At 40.8% G+C, this 26,495-nt stretch overlaps 1 protein-coding gene across 1 annotated transcript; it reads right to left on the reverse strand.

Annotated features, from left to right (window-relative positions):
• Nucleotides 1–871: 871 nt before the first annotated feature.
• On the reverse strand, nt 872–9,940 carry chrnb2 (cholinergic receptor, nicotinic, beta 2). Its single transcript, XM_053327803.1, has 5 exons — nt 9,788–9,940; nt 8,276–8,320; nt 6,447–6,556; nt 2,660–3,788; nt 872–1,021 (listed from the first exon to the last, which is right to left on the reverse strand). The coding sequence occupies exons 1-5, from the start codon at nt 9,815–9,817 to the stop codon at nt 872–874; spliced, it is 1,464 nt and encodes a 487-aa protein (XP_053183778.1). The 5' UTR covers nt 9,818–9,940.
• Nucleotides 9,941–26,495: the final 16,555 nt, after the last annotated feature.

Here is a 26,495-nt window from a genome sequence, read left to right on the forward strand (position 1 = left end):
TTTATCCTCTTGACTCTGATCTAATAATGCAACCTGGTTCTTTCTTTAATATAAGTATCCTCTATGTATTTTATTGAAGTCCTTCACAATCTGTCGCTTGTACACATAATGTGTTAGTGTGCGCATCACAGGCTGTGTAGTACAGTTTATATCACATTCTTGTTTAATCTATACAATCATACAACACACCAGAGCCTCTCTATCAGCAACAGGCCCTTGCATGAGCTAACACATAGAGAAATCTTAATAATATATACTCAATGCTATACTGTGGTAAGCTGCTATGCTATGATAAAATATACTGAATCAGTTCACTGATGTGGTGGATTTCTGAAAAAATAAAGTAAATGTATAAGAACCTTAATATGAACCTCCCTTCCCTTTCTGATTAGCTCCTACTGACATCAGTTAAGATTGTGAATGATAATGTCTTTTGTAGTTGAAGGCGGGCATGTATGTGTCAAATAAGCAGTCAGCGTCGGGAGGAGAGTGTTTGTGGCTGTCGCAAAGTTCAGCAAGGAGTAAATCAGAGAATCCTTGCCCCCTGACTGGCTGAACAGGAGAGCAGGGAAGGACCTTTCCACCAGAAAGGGGAGGTCAGTCCATTTAACATCTGGACGAAAAACTGCAGGTAAGAGTATCATGGTGTTTTCCTTTTTCTTCATACAAGAAAAACTGTTGTTTGTTGCCAAAAACATTATTATAAAGTTAATGGGTGTGATTGCTGTTCATTTCCAGTTCTGGTTCCAGTTCCATAGACACAATAAAACCCTGACCCGCCACCCCCTTCCTCCCCACCTCCAGTCTTGTCCTGCTGTGCTGACTGGTCGGGGGGAGCTGTCCGTCAGTCTGTTTTGTGGTCTGGGAATGGTCAGCCTGGCATGTTGATAGTCTTGGCTGTGTAATTCTGGAAGAGCGGTTGCATGAACATGCCCATTGTGCCGAACACACACACAAACACAAAGATCCACAGGAAGAGGCGGTCGATCACCATGGCAACGTATTTCCAGTCCTCGCTCACCTGTGGATGGGGGAGGGGTGGGGGGAGCAAAAGGGGTTTGGGACAGGGTGAAGAGAAAGATTAAGGTGAGCAGAATCACACTCTCTCAAACATCCTCTTATTCTCTCACTATCCGTCCCTCCGCCATTAGCTATGCAGTGGGTTAATGGAGGTGAAGGGTTAATGTGAGCGGAGACTCGTTCTGCCACAGAGCACTGATGAGGTTTGACATGAGTCAAGGAGGAAGAGAAGGACACGGGAGACGTGAGAGTGATGGAGGGCAGAGAGGCGGAGGGTGTGCTGACACTGTAACCCCAGTGATGATGACTTAGGGGAGGAGGGGAGGAGGAGGGCTGGCGAACCATGCACTGTGCCAAGGGAGGCAGGATTTAAAAGCGGTCGGCATGGCGACAGGATGGTAACTATGGCAATGATGGACAGAATTACAGAGGATTGTTAATTCCCATGTTAACTTCTTTCATTCCAGGAGAGAAGCCTGGTTCCCCTAAGATGCCGTGAGGAAAAGTGATAAAAGATGCCACCCTCACTCTGCTGTCTTGGTTCCTCTATGCCAGAGCCTTTCCAGTTGTACGCCTTCTCTATGCACACGTCATGCTGCTGCTATAATTACATGTCTATGTTGAATATTCAGTGGGCTGTTATTGCGTCACCAGATCTGTCTCCTTTGCTTATGCTCTGGCGTAGTCCCCCATGCATTTCAAATGGAAGAGTCAAACAGCACTGCTGCACAGCTATACATGATATGGCACTGAAACCACAGATCTGTGCTGCACGTGATGCTTTTTATGGCTAGTAACGTTCACATAAAATACAGTGATTTATGGTGTGATGTCATCCACACATAAATAAGATAATTGATTTAATAAGGTGTAGAGCCAGACAAATACATTGTGTGTGTTGGCAGGAAATTGCAGAGCAGCAAATCAATTATTTATTGGCAGAATCATCAGCATGTAGTGTATATTATACTTAACTTTTACTCACTTCATTTAAAGGTGCAGTGTGTACAATTTATTGGTATCTAGCTGAACAGACTTGGCAGAAATGTAATATTCACGAATATGTTTTAAGTGTATAATCACCAGAAAATAAGAACTGTTGTGTTTTCGTTACCTTAGAATGAGCCCTTTATATCTACATAAGGAGTGGGTCCTCTTCCATGTTACCATGTTGCACTGCCATGTTTCTACAGTAGCCCAGAATGGACAAACTAAACACTGACTCTAGAGAGGGCATGTTAATTTTTTCGCAAGCTGTAAATACACCAGTGATATCGGTGTATTTAGTTGATATTGGGAACATGTTCTCAAACAATTGCTTATTTATTCATCCAGCAGTAACAACAACATTAATATTCATTTGGAGTCAGGTTCTGACCACCTAAATGTAGAATGTAAGTCCAATATTCACTCTGCTTTTAGCTCTGTTCTAGTGTCCACCAAGTCTGGAGGGAAATATCTGGCTATTTAGCTGCTAAATTCTGCCCTGTGTTTACCAGCTAGTTGCTAACTTTGTCTGCCATTTGGTTGTGATCAGGTAGTGCACAATGGATTTATGAAAGTTTTTTCTCTAAAAACAGCTATGTGCTGCGTACAGAAATGAGGCTATTGATAATATAAATTGTGATATAATACTTACACTCTGATCATCATCCTCACTCTTCATGTGGTTGGCGATGAAGCGCACCCCTTCCACAGCCTCTTCAAAGCCTGGACAAGCTTGAGCCAGCAGGGCCTGAGTCAGAGCAGGACCGCCTCCTGCTTGCTTCCCCCGTGGCAGGTTTCCAGAGCCCCCCTCCCGGCTCTCCCTCACCCTGTTCAGACCATCCATGGATCCCCCTCCTGCACCTCCAAGATCCCCTCCAAACTGTTTAACAGATGCCCGGTTCACATAGCACGTACAAGGGTCACTGTCCTCCTTGCCAAACACCCCTGTGGAAGATCCTCCTCCATTCCCGCCAGCGCTGCCCAGCCCGAGCCCCACCATCAAGGCCCCTGCCTCTCCGCTGCGCCCACCCTCCTTCTGCTCCTGGGCCCTCCGTCTTTGGCGCAGCCGCTGGCGCTCGCAGCTGTTTCTGGGCTGGCGCATGAAGAGCAGAGCAGGAAGTTTGTTGAGAAACACCAGTTTAACCCAAGGGGGCATGGTGTGTGTGGTGGGTGAGCGGTGATGCACGTTGAGCACACACACACTGGTGACAATAGAGAAGGTGACCAGAACCATGGTGAACATCAGGTACTTCCCCACAAGAGGGACATCTAGCGAAGTGGGTGGGACGATCTTGGAGATCAGCAACAGGAACACAGTGAGCGCCAGCAGCACAGAGATGCAGAGCGTCATCTTCTCACCACAGTCAGAGGGCAGGTAAAAGACCAGGATGGCCAATGACGTGATAAGTACACATGGGATGATGAGGTTAATGGTGTAAAAAAGAGGCTTCCTGCGGATGATGAAATCATATGTAATGTCCACGTAGGTGGGGTCAGCAGGGTTCTCGTTTCGCCGACCTGGCAGGGCGATGATGTCCCACTCTCCGCTGGGTGTGAAGTCATCCATGCTGGCCACATCGGCACGCAGCACCAGATCAATCTCGGTGCGGTCATAGGTCCAGGAGCGGAAGCGCAGTGTGCAATTCTGCTGGTCAAAGGGGAAGTGTTTCACCTCGATTTTACAGGCTGACTTATAGATCGCTGGGGGCAACCAGAAGATACTGCCATCGTGGGAGACCACTGCATTAGAGTAGAATGACACCTCGTACACCCCATCGGCACTGAGAAACAGGAAAGAGACAAAGAGGAGAAAGAAGAGGAGTGTGAGATGATGTCCTCAAAAATATTTTGTAAAAGAAAAACAAAAAAGTGTGATGTAAGGGCCATGTTTCCACTGGGTCACATGAACAGTGGAACATGACACATCTCATTATGTAATACAATTAAAGAGCTCCAGAACACACACACACACACACACACACACACACACACACACACACACACACACACACACACACACACACCCCCCCCCCCACACACACAGTCTGAATTGTAAGAAAAGCAACATACTGTACATCAGAGGTCAAGCTACATTTACCTTTATCGGGCATCAAGTTCAGTGATACATACATATACACACATAAGGACACAAAGCTACAACACACTACCTGACAGAAAGACACACAAACTCACATGAGAGACTTGTGAGACTTTAAGGTGTCTCAGGGCAGCAAGATCACACACCTGCTTATACAAACACAATAAGCAAGGAAGTAAGATCGAATGAACTCGGAGTCTAGACAGGAAACACGGCTCACAGGTCAGACTGGGTCGAGTTAAACAGCTCAAATTAGCCACTTCAGTCAGAAGTCAGCTGACATTAAAACTGCGGATTGAATTTTCATTTAACTCAAAATTTTGGCAGGAGAACTAATTAATGATGGATAATTCTGTCAAATGTAACATACACAAGAGGATCATTTGGACTGTGATTACACAACTGACCCACCTACGCAAGGACACTCTATGAAACATGATCTCTCCTGCAAATTTTGTTACAAAATAATAAAATTGAGACTTCAAAATCAGTAGCTGTTGTGCTGGAGTGCTGTATGCAGAGCTAATCTTCTTGTTTAGGTGATTGACAGGAGTTTGAAGCAGTGGAGAAGACTCAGTGGATAACATAATGATCTGGGGTGCGCTGGATTAACAGGATCATTTTATCTAGTGTTAGGTGGGTCAGAGATCTTTTAATCTATCGTTAAGCCAGGACGGAAGAGGGGAAAGAGGAGAAGGCCAGACAGATCACTGGGCTCCGGTGAGCTGATTTGCATACTGTAGGCTGACACTCAGTTTCCATTACATTAAGACAAGTGGCCTGCAGCATCCTTAACTGGCTCAAACCTCCTCTAATTAAAAACTAACAATCAAGTTGAGGAATTTTCTATTTTTGGGCATGTTGAAAGTTGTGTTATTTTACCTGTGATTTTGCATTTATTTGCTATATGGTAATATTTACCCCGTATTACCCAGCTGGATTACCAAAGTGGATAACTTGGGTAACTTTGGACCCCCCAGGGTTCCCCAAAAGCCACAGTCCCACTATATATATTTTTTCTAGTACTTTAACTAATTGAAAAGTTCTTCAGGGAATATGCACTTAAAGTACAATTGCAATTAAACTGGGTCCTGCATTATGAACCGTTTCTAGTGGTTCTGTCTTGTAGATCGCCCATGTGTCAGAATCTACTTTTGAGAACTTAATTATTTTTGTCTATATTGTGCTCACATGAAGACATAACATGCACATGATTTAAAGTTCAAAAGTTCAACTCCTGATTCATCTTACACTGGCTCCAGAGGCTAATAGTCGTCAGATTTAATTTCTTTTTCCCATGCTTTACTCAAAATGTAAACTTTGTACATGTTCGAGCCTGAATCCATTCCGAAATATGCGAGTGGACAATGCGAACAACCTTTGCAACAACCATGGTAATAAAGGCTGTGGAACAGACAGAGGGCACCAACTTTTGAATCTTTTACTTTGTCTAACATCTGACATTATATAATATATGTCACCTTTAACTAATTTTTTGGCCGCTTGGGGGAAGAAGAAACAAGTCATGAACACAAAAATTATATACTGTCACCTTTAATTTTAAGGCAAAACTTGTTAGCAAACAGTTGCCTATTTATACATCCAGCAGATATGGAGTAACAACAATATTCATTTTCTCACTCTCCTTTTGGCTCTGGTTTGGTCTTCACCAACTTTGGAGGGAAATATCTGGCCTTTTCAACTGCCAAATGTTTCACTTTATTTATCAGCTAGTTGGTAACTTGTAACCTCATTTGCTACTGTACAAGTAGCATACAGAGCTTCTTCACTGAAAGTGACTATAAATTAAAATGCAAAGAAAGTTTTATTATCTAGCATCAATACACATAAACCAAATGAACATCCCACATTTTTAAGTCAAAAAAGTAGTGCCTTCTTGTGGATTTACTGTACAAACTGTACATTTATATATCTACTGCATAGATCTACTGTATGAGTAGTGTATTTTCACTTATCTACCTGGTTGTGTAGTGCAGATGACACTATCTTTGAAGTGTCTCTCAAGACATGGAGGTATAGTAATGTAGCATTAGCTATATGAGTATATTACAGTCGACATATCAGATCATGCGTAGCAGGCCTGCATGTATTACACAGTTATACTTCTGGCATCTAATTGATGTTCTCATCCAAAGTGACTTACAACGGTGGCAGCTGAATCAAAGCACCAGGGAGTTGGTTTTAAAGCTTTATCATTTTAACATGAGAACTGCAGGCACTTACATGTGCTTTTGTGATGCATGTTTATGAGCAGGCATGCATCCATGAGCCTATGTGTCTACTTCTGAAGTGAGGACAGGAGGGTGAGTGAGTGACTCACTTGTTGTAGAGCACCACGTCAGGCAGCCAGATGTGTTTTGAGGGCAGTCTGACCTTCATCATTCCATCAAACTCCTCAGGGACCCAAGTCAGACGATAGTCCTGCCACTCCTAAGGACCAATAAAAACACAATGCTTAGTCACTCATGCACCAATCACACAGCAGCAAGAAGACATCTTGAGAGGAGCAGAGAGGAGAGGAGTCTGTCTATCCATCTTTTGTCTGTCTGGCGGTCAGTCGGTGGTCAATCTAACACATCACAAGCCACGGAAGCCTAGGGAACATCCTGTGCTGTCGGTCATCTTTAAGCTTACATCATACTTTTAACTATAAGCCTAATAGAAAGTGAGAGATGCGCTCATGTCAGCCCTGACCCTGAATGGTCTTTTAAACACACCCAGGCACAAACCAATCAGCATGATTAAAATGCCATCTTCAGCAAGGCCATTCCTCTGCGTGTGTGTTGTGCAAGCATGTGTCCTCCATGTAACCTTGTTTAAAAAGATGGGCATTATCTTGTTCTCCATGTTGTGGGTCAATCATTGACATTGATACACTAAAGCCTCAGTGACCTGCAACAGCAGCTCTGTCTGGCTCTTCTATGTTATGACCATGTTAGAGCTGTAATTCCCATGCTAGGTCGTCTACAGTAACTGTGATGCATTATGGTCATTACAGTTTGTCTTGGCTCAGGACAGCTGTCCTTGGCTCCCCTGTTTATCACTAGCAAGGGATCCATAGAGCACTGATGGCCATTCTACGCTCTGTTACATGTCATAAATCCTAACTTGCTCAGGTGCAAGTGTATTTGTGTTTGTGTGAACATGGGACAGAGAAATACATCAAACTAATCTAATAAATGCAGCGTCCATGGTGGTTAAATTATACACCAAAGGCTGTTTCGACAACTCTCATCTCTTTCATCTAAGTGTATGTCCAAATTGAACATATGTGTGTTGTAACACCTGCCCTCAAATGCATGTACATATATTGAATAATGTTTGCATGTAGGTGGGCGCATTTTTTATATCTCATTTATGTAAATGTGTATACCCACATGTTTTACCATTTTATGGCCCCAGCTGTAAGAGCCAGTCATGTAGAAGAGGGTCACAGTGCAGTCAGAGTCACATTATTTACAGGTTTCGCAGGGTGAGGTCTCATCCAAAATCACTGACCGATCACTGACTTAATAACTGACCACTTCACCAACTGTGTGATAGCGGTACAGTATTTGTGCAATATGCTTTATTAATATCTGTTATTTGTGTTTTGAGTTTAAAAAATACACCTGTGGTTCCTGTTCATAAAATTCAACTCCCTTCACATATTTCCCCTGTCAGATTTGGGGTTTTCGCGTATGTGAATTGTTTGATGTCTCTCTACTGTCTGTGTCTGACACCAAGCTTGTTCTCAGAGCTGCAGCTCCACATGAGCAGAAGCAGGATTAGACTCTGCCAGCTGCATCACCAGAGAAACATATGGAACACAGAGATGCATTTCTCCCCCCAGTAACTGGACCACTGCTCATACACGTTGGTCTACTGGTCTATGATAACACTGCGACATTTGATTATATAATGTAAATCAGCATGTATACTGTATAGTGCATCATTGAGAGAGTATTATTCACTGTCCATGCCTGTCTACAGTAAGTCACATTTGTGACTACTGTCCAAGACCCTCGTGGCATGTGATTCACTTCCACTGATCTGGCAGTCACACTGTGAAAACTAAAATAAACCATCTCACAAAAAAACACACTCACACACGCATGAATGTTGGTTACATCAGGTCGGTAAGATGAGGACAAGATTGTGGTGTCTTACCTGTGTTAGCCAGACATTTGTGGTCATCACCTGCTCTCTTTCATGCTGCAGAAGAAGAAGACATGTATGTAATAAACCGTGTGATTAAACTGGTAATCCAGAAATTCAGTATAGCACTTCCAACAAGTTGGGGTCATATATATGAAAAATCTATTTTGCAAAGCTGAGACATCCTTAACTTTGAATACCTTGGCAGAGTCATGCTTCAAAAATACTGGATCCTACATGTTTCATAATGCAGGTCAATAGCTTATTTTATCAGACCAAGTAAATCACTGCATCTTTCAAACTCCACCAGTTTTTAAGTCCAGACCATGATGACATCACAGGGTCGTTGTTTGTTTGTTTTTTATCAGACTTTAGAAAGCTGCTCCATAACAATACAAGTTGTATTATAAATGTGTTGTTAGAGACTGAGTAGTACTCTTCATGCCACCTGAACCAATCTTTATGTTTAATATCCGTGGAGTGTCCCATTAACTATATAGCTAAACTAATAGATTTCAGTGGAAACACTGAAGATCCAGGTATATTTTAAGACATAAAAATACTCCACTTTGAATAATAATTTGTGTCTATTAGTCTTTCCACTTAAATAAGTTGTGTTGTCTTGTTGAAAACCTTTAAGTTACATCTACTCCTTCTGTCTTACTCAAAAACTCTGAATTAATGAATAAGCAAATGTTTTACTTTTCACAATTTAACTGCTAGCCACAAGATGTCTCTTACTTCAATGTATAGTTATTTTACAGTGTTTGTGCACTGGAGGATTCAAGTTTCCACATCACACTTGTCTAAGTTGTATACTGGACCATGATTGGCTCCAAACCAGTTGATGTCACAAACCCCACTCATAGGTACACACCTTAATCCTGACACACTGTGACACTTGAATGCAAAGACACTTTCCCTCTAAAGCAGATGAATGTGAAAACAAACTCTGCACACACATCATTCCTCACAGTGAAGCTCAAACAACCCTTTGCAATAATAATAAACACATTTTTGAGTGGATGGGGACTTAAAGGTTGCTTTTTTTGAGTGACTTGAAGCATTCATTCATTTGTCCTTATCCTCTTGAGGGTCGCAGGGGGAACTAGAGCCAATCTTAGCTGACACACATTCACACCTACGGGCAATTTAGAGTCACAAATTAGCCTAACCTGCATGTTTTTGGTCTGTGGGAGGAAGCTGGAATACCCACAGAGAACCCATGCAGGCCCTGAAAAGATTTCTATAAAAATGATGAATTCTATAAAAAATCAGGCCTGTGGCCAAGGACTAATTGTTTACCTCACTGATTTGAAATTTCCTGGGATTTACATAATTAAAGTCAACTTCATTCACAGCTCCACTTTTACAGAGTTAGAAAATCAAATTAAGTGAATGTATCCAGCAGGAAGAGCATTAGTCAGCATTAGTGCACTTTTTGCACCTGACAAATGCTTTCTAGATCTAATTAGTAGACTGTAAAAGGTGCACCCAGATTCGAATAAGCAAGTGCATACTCACCACACTGATGAGTTGGGCCAACGACACCATCAGCTGCACAGTAACCAACTCAGAGCCATTAGTGGCAGGACGGATCAGTTTGTTGTAGTGGGCTGGGTTTAGGAGATGCTCCACCAACCGCTCCTCTGTGTCTGCCCCGAGGCTGCCTGTAATGAGAGCACATTATCATCATCATCGTCATCTGCTGCTATGATGACACTAAAAAGTTGCAGTCGTCAGTAATTTGACATTATTTAAAAAAAGAACAACTGACTTTTGTCAAATCTGAGTTCAATCATTCAAGAGCATCAAATCATACTGTGCTATTAAGTTTCTTTGTTTGCCCTCCGCCAGCTTTGAGATCTGGCTATCCATGTGTATTAAGAATGGAAAGCCTTTGAACCATGGCATTACTCATCACTGCCGGCTGGAGCACGTCAGCACAGTTCGATACACACTTCTTACAAGATGTGACATCATAAGAATGAGTCAACCAGTCTGAATGTCTCTACAGCTATCCCTTCTGTCTCTATAGCTCTCTTCGTGTCTTCTGTCTGTCTCTGTCTATTCTCCTCTGCTATGTTGCACTTCTCACCAACTGCCAGTCTTTTGTAGCTTTGGGTTACTTTCACTCAATCTCTCACTTAATTTCTGCCCTCTTTTCCCCCCGTCCCATCATCTGTAGCACACTGTAGTCATATCTGTGGGATGGTCAAGTTTGGGCAGAGCTGTCACAACACCACACATGAGGGGAGGCGTTTTACTGAGAGACACATGACGCATAAAGTGAAAACAACTGTTCTGTGCCTCCTCTTTCCTTCCTCTCCCACTATTCACTCCCTGCCTCTCTGGCATCTGCTCGCTCCTGTGCATCTTTTCTCACAGTTACCTCACACCTTCAGCCTGAAGGTGAACACAGGTTGCTTACTGTTAACTTGGTACAAATGTTGTCATATTCAAACTAGGGCTGGGCAAAACGATTATTTTTGTAATCGATTAATCTAGCGATTATTTTTTTCAATGCATCGATTAATCTAACGATTCATTTTTTCAATTCGATTCGATTATTTTCCCATTATTTGCCTTATATAGCAATTTACATATGCTAATTTATGTATCTCAAATCTCTGAAAAAACACATTTCTTCATTCCAACATATTTTTATTGTTTTAACCAAAAATTACCAAATTCCCAAATAAAATTCCAGTAATGAAAACAATAGTGCAATCTGACACCAGAGGTGGCATTTAACAAAAAATAAAATGAAATAAAATACTTTCAATAAATAAAACTGTTGTGAGATGTGCAAGAATCAAGAAAATGTTATCAACATAAAATAAATGAAATATAAACAGCAGCAGTGTTATTTTTAAACCAACAAAATACAACCTCTTAATACACGCCCCTATTTTTTATGTTTTTAGCCTAAACGACATGACCAAGTTGTGAGCAGCACTGATCCCACATAGTTTGGCCTGAACCACAGACTGTATATAAGAACCCCGCCAAACTGATAGCTTAGCGTCATACGTCATACACCGATGGAAACCTCAGACTATTGGCTAAAAGGTTATCAACTTCATTTCACCGAATATTTCCATAGGCTGGAACAGCTGTCAATCAAAGCCACGTTGTCGTTGGTCACATGTCCTCATTGGCTTTGGAGGCACATGCTGCCTAACCCTGAGCACTGATTGGCTTGTGAGTGGTGTCGTCAGAAGCAGGAGGAGCTCACGGTCGTAAACATCTAGTCACGTGTATTCTGAGATGGACGTGCAGGTCAGGAAATTACATAAACGGACCGTATATGGTTTGTTATTTGTGTTATTACGTTACGTGTTGGACTAAATACATGTTGACATATTGAGGAAAGAATTTCGGTTAGAAGGAAACGGGTTTCATATTTCACAAGAATGGATACTTGGCGAGCTGTACAGAAAGTCCTGAGTCATAAGATGATCGTTGTGGATAAAGGGAAGACTTTGAAGGTATGTAGCATTATAGCTGTTAGCTTACTTTAGCTGAGTGGCTAGCCGAGCTAATTACTAATACTATTACGGCTGTGAGCAACCATACAATTTGTGAGTGGTCTTGAATGAATCAGGACAATCTAAGCTTTCTAACAATGCACGGCATGAATATATATGTTTAAGGGTTGGTGTTTAAAACATTCAGAAGAACGTGTCGCTACCTCCTAACATCCGTCCCGTCCCGTAAGAGGAACAGCGTGCATTAAGAGGATAAACTGCTCTTCATTCATAGGAACATACACTCTGCCTTTTCACTCTAGAATACGGTGTGTAGTGTGTGTGTTTAATCCAAGACATGATGTAGTCATGCATTGGAGTGGAGGAATGTTAGCATTTCAACATGCTCAGCAGTCAGGCTTACCCTTTTTTTGGTGACAATGTTTCCAGCAACTGAAAAAAGCCTTTCAGATGTCGTTGATGTGGTAGGTACAGAATTACGAGTTCGTTTTTTACATTGATCAGAGTCAACTGACTCACGTGCGTTGCTGCTGCCTCTACCGCTACTCGTTTTTTGTTTTCAAACGACGCATCGACGCACAGTTTTTGCGTCGACGTAATCGATTACGTCGACGTAATCGATTACGTCGACGCGTCGCCCCAGCCCTAATTCAAACGATTCAAACCTGCTATTTTAGAGGCTGAAGGAAAACAAACACTGACTGACTAACAACTGTGAGATGAAACATCTATTGCTCAAGGAAATCCTTAGACACAAAATATCAACATTAACAGGCAAGGAAAAATTAAGATGAAACCTAATAATAATAATAAAATAAAAATTAGGGATGTCCCGATATGACTTTTTCACTTCCGATACGATACCGATATTGTAGCCTTGAGTACTGGCCGATACCGATATCAATACGATACGATATAGGCACGAATCATACATATATTTATTCCTTATTTTGTTGTGTGGAATGTTAGAAAAGGCTTGATAAAGTGATGTTACTGTTACTGTTACTGATGTTGTAGTGATATAACAGAAAACAATAGTCAGCAACAGTAGGTATAGGAAAAACTGACCCATTTATTATTAACCAATTGGTTACATAAATTTTAACCTTCAACATAAATAAAAGAGTATTACCTCAACAAATCCAATAAAAACAAAATGTTATATTTAAAGTGCAAAATAACCACTGGTTACCAACATCATTATACAATTGAATAGAATAAATTAAATTTTAAAGTGCAAACAATTCAAGTTCACTCCAGTTATTTTTTTTACTGTCAGCATATGTTGGAAACAACTGTGGGCAGGGACAAAAACAACAACAACAACACAATATTGTCCACTGTCCAACTGCTCTAAGTTAAGAGTTCACACAGCTCCAGTTTCACTGACTGACTGTGCCCAAAACAATGTAGTAATTACTCTTAGTCTTCACTGAAGAATAGAGTGTAAACACAATAAACATATCACTCTAATAACAAGAGCATAAAACAAATAATAATAGCAATACACTTTTTAACCTCTTCGTGCATCTGGGGTATAGTTTTATCTACAATGTAGTGGCGGCTAGGAATAATGTAGCGAGGTTCGAGGTGCTCCATTAAGCGTTTAAACCCGACATTACTCACCACCGACAGGGGCTGGTCATCAAGCACAATAAACTGGGCTATCTTCTCTGTTATGGCCATTGCCTTTTTGCTGTCCCGTGGTAGTTTGTCACGTCTTGCAAAGCTTTCGGCCAGCGTGGGTTGCTGAAGCGAGCCAGAGGCTTGTTGCTTCGCCTTGCTGCTCACGCGAAAATCCTCATGTTCTTTTTTGTGGTGTTTTTTCAAATGTGCGATGAGGTTGGTTGTATTGAACCTTCCCGGTTCTGTCCCTCCACGGGACACTTGCGCCTGACAAATGTTGCATTTAGCTGCAACGTCTTTGTCCGAGTTTACAGTAAAATACTTCCACACAGCCGACATCACTACACCTTGCTGCAGGCACACACGTTATCGTTGTTGTGATCACGTGGGCTGTGCATGCTGGAGTGTGATCAAACCAGAGTCACCTATTATTATAGAAGTGCTGGAGCGGTAAATGGACAGCTTATATCGGAGCATTTATATCGGAGTTTTTAGATTCAGTCCGATAAAATCCGATATTCACTTTTTTGGCTGATATCGGACTGATTTCCGATATCAATATCGGATCGGGACATCCCTAATAAAAATGTGAAATGTCAAAATAATATAAAATGAAATACACAAAAGAAACTAAAACAACTTTTTAAGCAAAAACGCCAAAATATTTGCTGCTTTTAGCTTTTCAAATGTCATAATTGAATGCTTTGCTTTTTCATGCATGATAAACTAAATATCTTTGGATTTTGGTCTGTTGGTCAGATGAAAAAAGACATTTAAAGGTATCATGTTTGAATCAATAACCAGCAATTTCGCTATTTTCTGACATTTTATAAACAAAGTAATAATGATGTCATCTAGTAGGGCTGCGATCATTAGTTACAGCCCTACTAGAATGATTAGGCCACAAAGGATTTGTTGCTTCTTCAGTTTCATATAAACGGAATATATCATTGGGTTTGTTTAAACAATTTGAAGCAATTAAAGCAATTTAAAGACATCACCCTGGGTATTATGAAATTGTGATGGACTTTTTCTTGTTTTCTAAAACGTTACATAGCCTATAGATCAATGCATTAAGAAAATAATAATCAGATTCATCAGTAATGACAGTAATCATGGGTTGCAGCCCCGATCAATGGTACTGAAAAATGAAATGTATAAGCTGCACAAGCTAAAAGAGACAAAGTACATAGATACATACAGCCAAATACATAAAAGAAAAACAGGTACATTTGAAATAAGCATGAATTTTGAGATTTGTGTCATCTGTGATCAAATTATATAAGAGAAATACTGAGACAGAAATTAAAATGCTGGAAACAAACTGGATGTATCCCACTCATTTTTCCACGTTTCTGAGTTCATCTCTGACACTCTGTCCTCCCCCTCTGATTCTCCCTTGATCTCCTTCTTCCTCCTCCCCTCCCTGTTGCCCTGTAGCGCTGCTGTGTTCACTGAACAGGAATGATAGCCTCTGACTCCGGATCAATGAGGACTCTATCCTTGCCACATAAACTCAACACGCAACCTTTTAAAAAAAATCTGCTCTTTCCCATGTTCCATTTCTTCTGTCTCATTTTCTTTTACACTTTCTCTCTTTCCATCATTCGAGCAAGTCTGTGTTTTCACCTCACTCCCCTGACTGTCTCTCTCCCTCTCTTTCCTTCCTGTTATCTCCATCTCCATCGCTGACAGCCACTATCCATTTATTGCCCCTTTGCTTGGTAATCCAACATCATCAATACACATCCTGTCAGCACATGTGTGTAGCACCCTGGTTGTTTATTGTGCGTGATGTGCAGGCTTGCTTTTTATTTGTACATGTATCTTTTTGTGTGCACACATTCATGAGGGAAATAAGCCTTGCTGTCTGTGTCGGAGCCATATGAGTAATGTATATTATATCCAGAAGCACAAGGCAATAACACGGTCGAATGAGGCAGAGAGCTAATACACTTCACTTAAACAATGATGAAGCAGAAAACAGTCGCATTCCTATCAGCTGTGCTCCTAATATAAATGGTAATTTCATGCTCAAACTAACTACATGACAACTTAAAAGTGCTGCTAAATTATCAGAGTGATAGTCAGCTATTTTTTCTGTGTTAGTTTTAAGTCATAATTAGGCATATAGAAGAATCTGCACATAAATTAATTCAAAGGCAGATTTTAAAGCAATGTCTCAAACAGCTCTAACTGTATGGCTCATCCCCAGAGCTTCAGATAAACCTTACAACATTTCACTTCATTAAGATGTCATACCTTTTGGGAGGCATCATTACTATGGGAGTAATGTTGTGTTCATTTAAATGAGTACTCAGAATCTCCAGAAATCAATTAAAAACCACCAACACAAAGTTCAAGTTCAGTGCAAGATGACTATTGTTTATGATTTTTGCAAAAGTTTAAATCAGACATAATTATCTCTGTCAGCCTTTTCCTGATTCTGTGACATGAGTGGGATTTAAGGGCAACTGTATGCAGCAGTATGCCACCCAGATCCACTGATAAACACACAGTTGATGGGAAAGCAAGAAAAACAATGTTAATCAAAAAACTATAAATAACGGAAGCTTTAGGCTTTAAAAAACTCTAATAAATACATTAATAAATAGTTAAAAAGGATGCACAGAGTAATGAGGCCACACGAGCATAAAAACCACTGAACCACTTCGAGCAACGATTAGTTTTATAGGCAGGTAGAGTCAGCTAGAGTCAGGTACGTTCAATATGCTCCTTGTGATTTGCTGTTTTTATGCAGATCTAGATGAAGAGGCAGATTAAAAACTCCTTTCAGTTATTAAAATAAAATAAATTTAGAGCATTGTGCAGCCTTGGCTTAAATTTCCACTTTCTGAATATTTGTGTTTATGCTTATTTTTAGCTCAACTGAAACATTTGCATGGGTTCAGGATGAAAGTCTAGACTAATATTTTACGGCACTGAGACAAATTAGAGACACAAACAGAATTTCTTATCTCGAGAACAAGGCTTGCAAAAAATATCTATACACTCCATTCTCGTCGCTGCACAAACATGTTAACTGAGCTGCTCATCTTCAGCACTTATTAAAGCTTCTAAACAAAGACTGATCTTTTCAGCCCCGCCGCTCTCTGTCTCCCTGTCTCCACACACGACACTATGTCGGGCTAAAGGCCGAGCTGAGTGGTTGTAATGTTGCTGGTAGCTCAGGTTGTATTCTGGTTGTTTTCCAGTGCAAATATTGCAAACTTAATGTGACACTATGAATATTTCAGCAAGGCTCCCCATTAGACCCTGGAGCAAGGGAAGTTACACATCACCATGCACATGCAAACACACACACACTTCAGTGACATAGCAGGAACAGATGTGTTGGATGAGATGGTAGCCATGTTCACTGTGTTCGATTGCTTCATAACTACATATGTTTCTCTTCCCTTGCTTTACTGTATATGGCCATTTATCTTTACATGCTGATAGAAAGCTTATCGGTCTTATTCCTGTTTTTGCGGAACTCAATATATACAGTAACTGGTTCCATTATACAAAATCAATCAATCCTCAGATTTTACATATTTACAACGCTATTTAGAGGGCTGAGTCCACACACGCTGCAAAGACAAATGTGGAGAAAATGAGGGCGAAGCGAGAGCAAAATTGAATTATCCCGCTAAGACTATTATAGTGATGATCTCTATTTATACAGCTCGCTCAAATGAGGAAGGTTGGAGGGAAAGTAGGGTTGTGTTGTCTCCTCTCTGTGCTCTGCCAAAGAGGCTTTTTGGCTGCAGCTGAGACCTTTTATGCGGAAATATTCTTAAATCAATACTGGAGAGATCCATTGATCTACTGGCAACACCCAATTGGCTCTGTAGTGCCCATAGAACTGAGATATTAATATTGATCCTCCATCTAGCTGCAATATTACAGCACTCTGAAAACAAAGACATCCCCACTGTGGACTAACTAGAGGTGGAAGCTTTATTGTGCCGAGGTTCAATAAACTCTAGTCAAGGATTTGTATCGGTCTTCTTCAGCTTTCCACTTATTTCTGTTCCATGATACTAATATTGTGTAATACTAAAACACTCACAAAGGCATTTATAAAAGCTCATTTTGTATGATGGTTGCAAAAACTTAAAATAAGGAGAGAAAAGCAAAAGAAAGAAATACATAAAGACCTGATAGAATGGTAACAATGGGGAAACAGCACTTTTATAAATGGCCAAGATCACAACATTGGCATATACATGAAATGTCCAAGAGTGCATATTAAGAGTTAAAATTAGTATTTGCAGAATACAGTTACCCTTAAGACAAATACTGAGACACAAAAACCAACTATTTAAGATAAAACTGGTTTTAAGTGACAGGAGTCTGTGGAAACTGTTTCATATGCAGTGGACCTTATTATAAATATCTTTGTTGCTTAAAGATGTATGTATCATCATAGTTCATAATTTGATTGATAGACTCTTCATTCAAATCATCATTTCACAATTTTTCATGTCTGTCTTAAAACAATATTCAGGTGCTCAGATAAACATGAAAACCTTTTCTTTTTGCACCCATTCCTCCTGTTCATACTGGCCATTAGAAGATCCAATTCTTGTTTTTTTGTTACTTTTGTTTAATCTCTTAAAACTCTGCAGACCCTTCAACAGATATATGATCACAAATGTACACTGTGGGACACAGAATTGTTCAATCCCTCAAGATCAAATGTGCAATTTTGTATCTTTACCTATAACTATTTTTGTAATTCTAGTCCACATTTTAGAGTAACCAAGTGTCCAAAAAACACTTCAAGTTTCCATTTAATTTGATGGCACAGCTATGACAACTGGCATCTTACTGTATGTTTGAATACATCACTGTCCAGGGTTGTTAACATAAAGTAATGTTTTCCTTTATGGGCTGAGAAAGATCTCCTACTTCTTAGCAAAATAAATCATTTAGAAGCCCACAGGGTAATCTGATGGATGCATTGTCACAAAGCTGGAAAACAAGGCTGCCTTTCACACGTAGCTCATGAAAAGTTGACTCCTTTGAGATACACAGTTTTCACAGGGCAGTGACGATGAGTGATGTAACCTCGATGAAGCAATGGGATAAGCAGAAACAGAACATTCTGTCAAACAGTGCGTCATTTTGAAGTCACATCAGCACCAATTAAAAGGGGAACATATTAACGTGTTCTTGACTACTGAAGCTGCAATCCTTATATTGGCGATATACTGTACTGTATGGTTTATTTGTATTATTTATAGCCCAGGGACCTCAGAAAGACAGTATGGATTTATAGGAGTGCATATTTCAGGGATTGCAATAAAATAAAGCCTTTGAACTGCATAATGCATCTCATAACAGTTATTATTTGAGCATTATTTGGCTACCCATAAATCCTGAGGATGTTTTATCACCAGGCTGAAGCCTGCTGTCTGAGAATATATTATAATATGTGCACGTGTGAGATAGCATATTGCTTGTCTGATAGAAATACCTGTATAACACTTTTTTTTCCTTATCTTGCAGAAGCATATTTTTATCAATAAGACAGTAAAACATATTTGTTCCCTCTGCAAAAGCATTTAGGAATATTTTTCTCAGTTTTTCTTGTACTGCAGGCCACATCAGAGGAAGGTATGCTCCATTGTCAGAGCAGCACTGCACTGCTTCAGTAAGTCAACCTTTTTTTAAATAATACTGTTGGACAAATTCAAACTTAAAACTCTTAACTCTCCAAATGTCTCTTATCTGCCTCTTCTTCTCCAGTGCTTAAGTTTCTATTAAACCTCTGTGCTCTCCCTCTGCTTCCCTCTAATCTCCAGGGCCACACACTGCTGTGTGCCACTACTACTGCTGCACATTCATTCACTCTCTCTCTCTCTCTCTCTCGCTCTCTCTCTCTCTCTCTCTCTCTCTCTCTCTCTCTCTCTCTCACTCTCTCTCTCTCTCTCTCCCTCACACGCACACGCACACAAACACACACAATCTTGCACAAATCACACATGAGAGCACACTGTTTTACACACGAAATCACAAACGATCTCACATACGAATGCGGGCCTCTGTTGCGAGTCTGCTGTGCATTACTAATCACAGATGGTGCCATATCCGCTGATCTGGTCCTGTTGCTGCTCTGTGTGTTGGGAGTCAGTCCAAAGAGATAGAGAAAACGAGAGAGCCAGATAAAGACAGAAAGTGACAGAGAGAAAGAGAGTGAGAGAGAGAGACAATAGGAGGGCTGTTGTAATGTGCACGTTGAGATGCTGCAGAGATCTGCGGTGCAGCAGAAAAGTGATGACAGGCTAACTGACTGAGCAGAACTTTCTAGGCTATAGCCCTGCCAAGGAAATGATTAGTTGATACTCGCTTGATGCACACATACAGTAAAGAAGTGACAAAAATTCACATTCACACATGAAAAGAAAAGAGGAAGACAGCAAATAGATCTGTTTCAAAATGCAGCTAAATAAAAGTTAATTTAACGTCCTTTTTTGATAAGACTGTTGCACACTGTGCTCCATATCCAGTAACCCCCACATCAGGTCAACTCAGACCAGACCATAGACCTGTTTATTATGCATGGCCTGCTGGGGAAATGACAAGAGACATCCTCCTCACACAACAGGATAGCCACATCCTCACAGCAGAGTCTAAGACGAGTGGTGAAATATCCTTGAGCGTCCTTGCATGGCCACTGAAGGTGAGACTCCATTTGTGTATGTGTGTGTATGTTATCTAAGAAAGTAGTGTTGTGGGTCCGTAAGTTGACTTTTCTCCATCTCATTCTATCATCACCAATATTTGCTCTGACGTTGTGATTCTGATATGTTTGTGCTCACAAACTCACAAACACACGTCTCATCTCTTCATATATGTAAATGTGATACGAAGGTTACAAGCATGGGTGCGATCATTCATCAATTTTAACATCATTATCTAGCACATGTTGTTTTGTTTTCTTAGTGCATTATAATTATAATTGTTTTGCTTGCCTCCTTGCTAGGGAAGTAATGAGAAATATTACTGTATTACTACAAGCTAATGCTCCGGGTGTGTGTGTGTGTGTGTGTGTGTGTGTGTGTGTATATGTGTATGTGTGTGACCATGTGCTCATTTTGAGTGTTTCTTCAAACATGTGTCTGTGTGTGGATTGAGTTTATAGTCTCTGAGGATGATGCTAATCATATTTTCTCCCTTAAGGAAAGATGACTCATTAGTACCCAGCTGCTTATGATGCTCCTTAAAATGATATTTCATGTTGGTAGTATTTTCTCTTTTAGTGCACAACCCACCTTTCTTTGAACTCTGGAATGATCAAGAAAATTGAACTGATTGCTCAGGGGAGCCAAATCTTACACAGCAAGTTCAGAGGAGCTCACAAATAACACACAGTATTGTCAGAATTTAATTTCTATAGGTTAAAAAGAAATGTCAAGCTTAATTAATTTTTAACCATTGCTGATATTAAGTCTGCAACTAACGGTTACTCTCTCGACTACTTACTTTTATCTATCACTATTTTCTAAAGGCCATGTTGACCTCTTCACATACTTGAAATATTTTTATTTTTAATTTAATTTAGTCAACCAATAGTCTAAAAGCCAAACCTTTCACATATACTATCATATATCAGACAAATAACAACATGATGAGAAGCTGAGACAAGATAACTAGTTTCTATGCTAGATATGAAAATGATTAATTCTCAAAATAGCTACCAATTAATTTTGGGAGGGACGGTGACACAGCAATTTCCTCCAAATTTCACACATTTAAATGTTCACAAATTAACTAATCAATCGACTGATTGTTGCAGCACTACAAGAACACTTTCCATTTTTATATGTTTTGTTTTTATGTATATCTATATGTTCTTTTATCTGTAAAAACACTTTGTAAATGTATTTTTGAAATATGATATTTCATTAAAATGATCACTTAAGTCAAACATGAACTTACTGTAAGCCTGCTGTTACAATATTACATGTTTGTTTTGTATGTGTGTGTGTCCATGTTTGTATCTCTTTCACACACTCTATCTGGACTGGGTGCTTGAAATGATAAATGGTGGGTTTAAAACAGGTCAAAGTGTCTGTCTATGTGATTGCTCCTAGATGTATTATGGTGAACTGCGTGGTGTAAAGCCCTCTTTGTGTGTATGTGTGTATGTGTGTATGTGTGTGTGTGTGTGTGTGTGTGTGTGTGTGTGACAGCAAGAAAGTAAGAGTATGTTGTCGCCATGGGTGATGATGAACAGTTAGTGAGTGCAAGGCAGATGGCCAGGCGTGTGTGAGTTGAATGAGGTGTGTTTGTGTGTGTGTGGTTATGTGTGCTACAGTATACAGGCAGTGACAAACAGTCTTTTTGCTAGGAGGCACTGAACTGGCCTCTGCCCTTTCACTACTATAGATTGGCTGAAAACATTAAGGCAGCCATAACTCAGCCAATCAGCTGATGTGATTTTCACTTGGCCTGGGGAAAACCCTCGCTGAACAGAAATTAACACCAAATTAGAGCCAACTTACTGAGGTAAAATATGTCCCAATACCCTAATAGCTTTACACTTACCACATACCTCATTTGCTCTAAATGCGCTGCAACAACAGCCTTATCTACTCACTGCACGTCCTCCATGAAGACAAAAAGGCCATTTATCTGTCTAAGCTGTTATATACTGTAAAGGCAGGAGGCTTTTCCTGTACTGCCTGATGACACATCATTTGTCCTTGATGACAGGATGTAGAAGTTGTTTTAGCTCAACCTGCCTCTCATTAACCTACCCACTCAATCCAAGACCTCAGTGTTAATGAGAGAGAACAAGGTAAGTGAGTGATAACACAATCTCTCTCTCTCCCTCTCTGTCTTTCTAAATTAGGCCTATACACTGTAATATAGTGTGTGTGTGTGTGTGTGTGTGTGTGTGTGTGTGTGTGTGCTCATGAACAGACTTCAATATCTGCTGTTTGTGTTGTTTCATGTATTTAATCAATCAGCAGACATGTATGTAAGAAATGTATTAAAATATATTGAATTGCTTTAAATGATTAAAATGTTTCAAAATATGGCCCATTTCATTTTATTTGCAGACAAATGAGATTTACGCAGAGAGCCCCAATAGAAATATATAAAAAGCCTCACTAATAAGTCCATACAGGAATATTACTGAGATACGAGAACACATGGTGTTACTTTATAAAGTAATGTCTCTAAACGCACCATATTGAGAACAACAGACCCATGAACATCAATGATTTTAAACCGATAAAACAGATCATATTAGATACAGCATTTGCTGGTGTTTCGGCATTGTGCGCATGTAATATATGGAGTGGGCAATGTTTCTCTACATCATTCCGCCGCGCTCGCTGCTGTTGTGAAAAAGATGGTGACACAGCAATGGAAGAGTCATTTTCTCCACCTCTGCCTCTTCTCTGCATCTAACCACCCCTTTTGTTTTCACACTCACTCCCTCAGCACTTTCAAGAAACCCATTCCCTGGGTGCACAAAACGCACGGTGGTTTTGGCCCTGTAAAGGTGACGATGCATACAAAAGCGCATCGATGGAGCCATTAAGCGGAGAAGTTAGGCTACTCACCTCCCGCAATGGCGAGGAGAGCCAGCAGCAGCAGCTGAGGCCAGACGTCCATCATCATACGTGCGTCCGAGCGCTCTCCGAACCCGAAAGGTGTTCACCGGAGGCCACCCTAAGCACACCCGCAGTGTTACTCCCCACCTCCTCGCTATCCAAACCTTTTCCTTCACTCTCTACCTGGCATGGTGACGTCAGAGCTGTCCGTCGGTCCACACTTCTTCTCGGTAGATAGGGTAAAATAGAAATATCTCGGCGGACTCAGGTAAGCTCTGCGCTGGGTCGTGTGGTCTGTTGCTGGCTGTCCGTGCTGAACACCGTTCAGCGATGCGACGCGGTGGAGAGGCGGGGGTGGAGCGGGAGGAGGGGAGGGGGAATGGGGGGTGGAGGATGTGGCATACCTTAGAAGCACCACAGACCAGCCAGCGATGCCAGTGTCTTCCCCACACAAAGTCACATATCACCATATAATATTCAGTGCTCTTGGGCGCGTTCAGAGTGTTTGTGGTGCTCAATAGTTACTTTATGGTGACCTTGTCAAACTCTTTCATCTCTTTCTGCTTTATCTTTAATATTAGCCTCAGGCCAAATAGTTGTGGCAGCAGTGCTATTTCATATAATCTCAAATTTAGCAGAGTACACTGACAAAATTTAAGGGATAGGATATTTTGCCTACATGCAAAATGGATGAGTCTAAATATAATTGTTTAGAGTAACACAATCAACGGTAGCTGTGTGTTGAGGTGTGTCTCTTATTGCCCTGGTTTCCATTTGTTTCTCACCTCACATCTGAGCCCATTAAAATAACCTCACACCACCTTTTCTTTCCAGGACTGCCTGACCATAATGTAATGATTATTCCATGAACAATCCCTCTAAATGTATCCTCTAAAAGCTGGAGGGGGGTATGTCTTGTCTTTTTTATTGTTTCTACTTCAAATGTTTCCCCAAAGTGACCTCTAATCCCAATACACAAAGTCAAGCATGCAGGAGCCAAACAGTAAGACTGGGTGGGAGGAAAGAGCAGGGCAGGTGCAGAGGATGGAGTGCAGCCAGATAGACACAAGTTAGGATGAATATAGGTGCTTGCTGCTCCACTCTGCTCACTGGGCAGTCAGTGCTGAGATTCGGGTACGTGATGATAGAGAACTATGACAATTGATTTGGATGATGAGGGGAGGAGGGAATGCAGCAAATAAAGAGGGGTACCAGACACCCACAAAAAAACAGTAGGGAGGGAGGGGAAGGGTGTCAGAAAAGTGTGGGAGGCAGGGAGAGAGGGGTGGATGGATGGAGGGGGGAGTAAACAAAGTAAATAGGAGCGAAGGATGGAGGGAGGAGGCGGTTGCCGTGGTGACTAAGAGAAACCAGAAAGCTCCAAGAGGAAACGACCTGTTTCTCCTTCATTTTGTCTATTTTCATCACCCACACACACAAAGAAGAGTACACATGCGCAGCTGGCGCACACACACATACAGTCATGCATAAATGCACACAATGCATACACACAAACACGCACAGAAACACACACACACACACACAAATGTACATACGCATGCACACACAGGAAAACTCTTTCACAGTAATGTCTTCCTCTCTCATGCTATCTTTATGCACTCTTCCTCTCTCCCTCTCTCCGTACAGTCCTTCCCTTTCTCCCTCTCTACCTCTCCTCTGCAGTGAATGAGCTGACCTGACAGTGCTCCTCCTCTGCACTGAGTGCTGTGAGTCTCTCTCTGAATTATTTAAAAGCTGGGACCCCCACGAGTGCTTGTCTTCCCCTAACACCCCCTCACGGTCCCTCTCTCTCTCTTTTTTGCTCTGTCCCTTCCTCTCCGACTGTCATTCTGTCTTCTGTTGGCTTAAATTACTTCCTGTGGTTCTGTCATATCTGGGCAACACTTTGATTACCATTGTCCGAATCTGATTTATGAATCACAGGCTGATTAATAGTGTAGGACTCAGCAAATTAAAAGGAAGGATTATTTGCAGTGGTCAGATGTAACCAAATAAATTTACTTGGTTACATTCATTACATTTTAGAGGCCATATTATAGTTTTTATTTCACTACATAAATTAGAAAATTTATGATCAGCACAAGAAAAGTATGTACAGCATACACAGCATGTACAGCACAAAAAGTATAGCTCCAACTTGCAACAATTAAATGGTGATTACATATTAATGCATCAGCAATAATAGTGAAAATAATAACAGTGACATTATACTACATAATGAGTGATTTAATACTTTAAGCACATTTTGAATGCAGGACTTTAACTTGTAACAGAGCATTTTTAGTTTTTAGTGTTGCTACTTTACGTACTTAATTCATCACTAACTAGTTAAAAAAATGTCCACAATGCAGAATGATACATATTATGCATAAGAATGATGTTAGAAACCAAGAAGATTTCAAGCATATAAAATTGGATAGAGACCAAATTCAACACTCCCAAAAACAGACTGAAAAACACTAGAAGAATCGTACGTCTGACACCTCGGGCTTACTGTTTATTTTGACCTACTTTGTGATTTAATTAAGAGAACATAGAGAACTAACTACAACAGATCACACGGATGGAAGGAGGGGTGACGGTTAGCAGTGTCTGTTGTTGTGTAATACCATTTGTGACACGTTTGTGGACAGAAGGATGGCCAAGTTCAGAGATGGCTCCCCCTGAAAACATGAAAACCTGGGTGCAAATGTATGAAAAAACTATGCAACTGCCTCACTGAAGTGTCTTTGAGCAACAGACATATTTGTTCTGGAGTCGACCCTGCACTCTGAACCCTGACGAGGGGTCATGCAATCAATAGAGTACAACAAAAATCTGATTTATGAGCTGACAATAACCGTGGTAACAGTTTATCACTTACTAATTTTTTGTCTGCTCTGATATTACATGTTGCCATTCTCCATTCACAAACCGAACGGGCTATTCTGTGGGGGAGTTATATTGCTACTATGGCCACGGTTATTCATAGCTCATTTTATATTGCAGTCTGTCTCTCCTCCCTCTTTTCTCTTCTTTCTCTCTCCTCCCTCTCCTCAATCCCTGTAGAGATGGCCCAACCTCACTCTAACTAATCACCATGGCAACCTGGTAATCCCTGAACAGAAAAAAATCTCTCTCTATCGTTCTCTCTCTCTCTCTCTCTCTCTCTCTCTCTCTCTCTCTCTCTCTCTCTCTCTCTCTCTCTCACACACACGCACACACACACGCACACACACACACACACACACACAGACAAACACACACGCAACAGGGCTGCATGCACACATGGGCACATTCACGCTTGTGCGCACACACACACACACACACACACTGACTCTCTAAGTGATGCAAAAAAATACACAGGTATTTACTGGTAAGACATATCTTACCACAAACATGTGCTTCCATGCTTCTATCCATTGTGGGGATAAAGCTTATGTGTGTGTGTGTGTCTGTGTTGGCCAGGTTTTAAATACACCACCATTTGGGGAAAAAGGTTGTGTGACTAAATGCTATTTGTGTGAATTTGCGCTA

This window comes from Scomber japonicus, chromosome 10, assembly GCF_027409825.1.
Source record: "Scomber japonicus isolate fScoJap1 chromosome 10, fScoJap1.pri, whole genome shotgun sequence".
Taxonomy (NCBI): domain Eukaryota; kingdom Metazoa; phylum Chordata; class Actinopteri; order Scombriformes; family Scombridae; genus Scomber; species Scomber japonicus.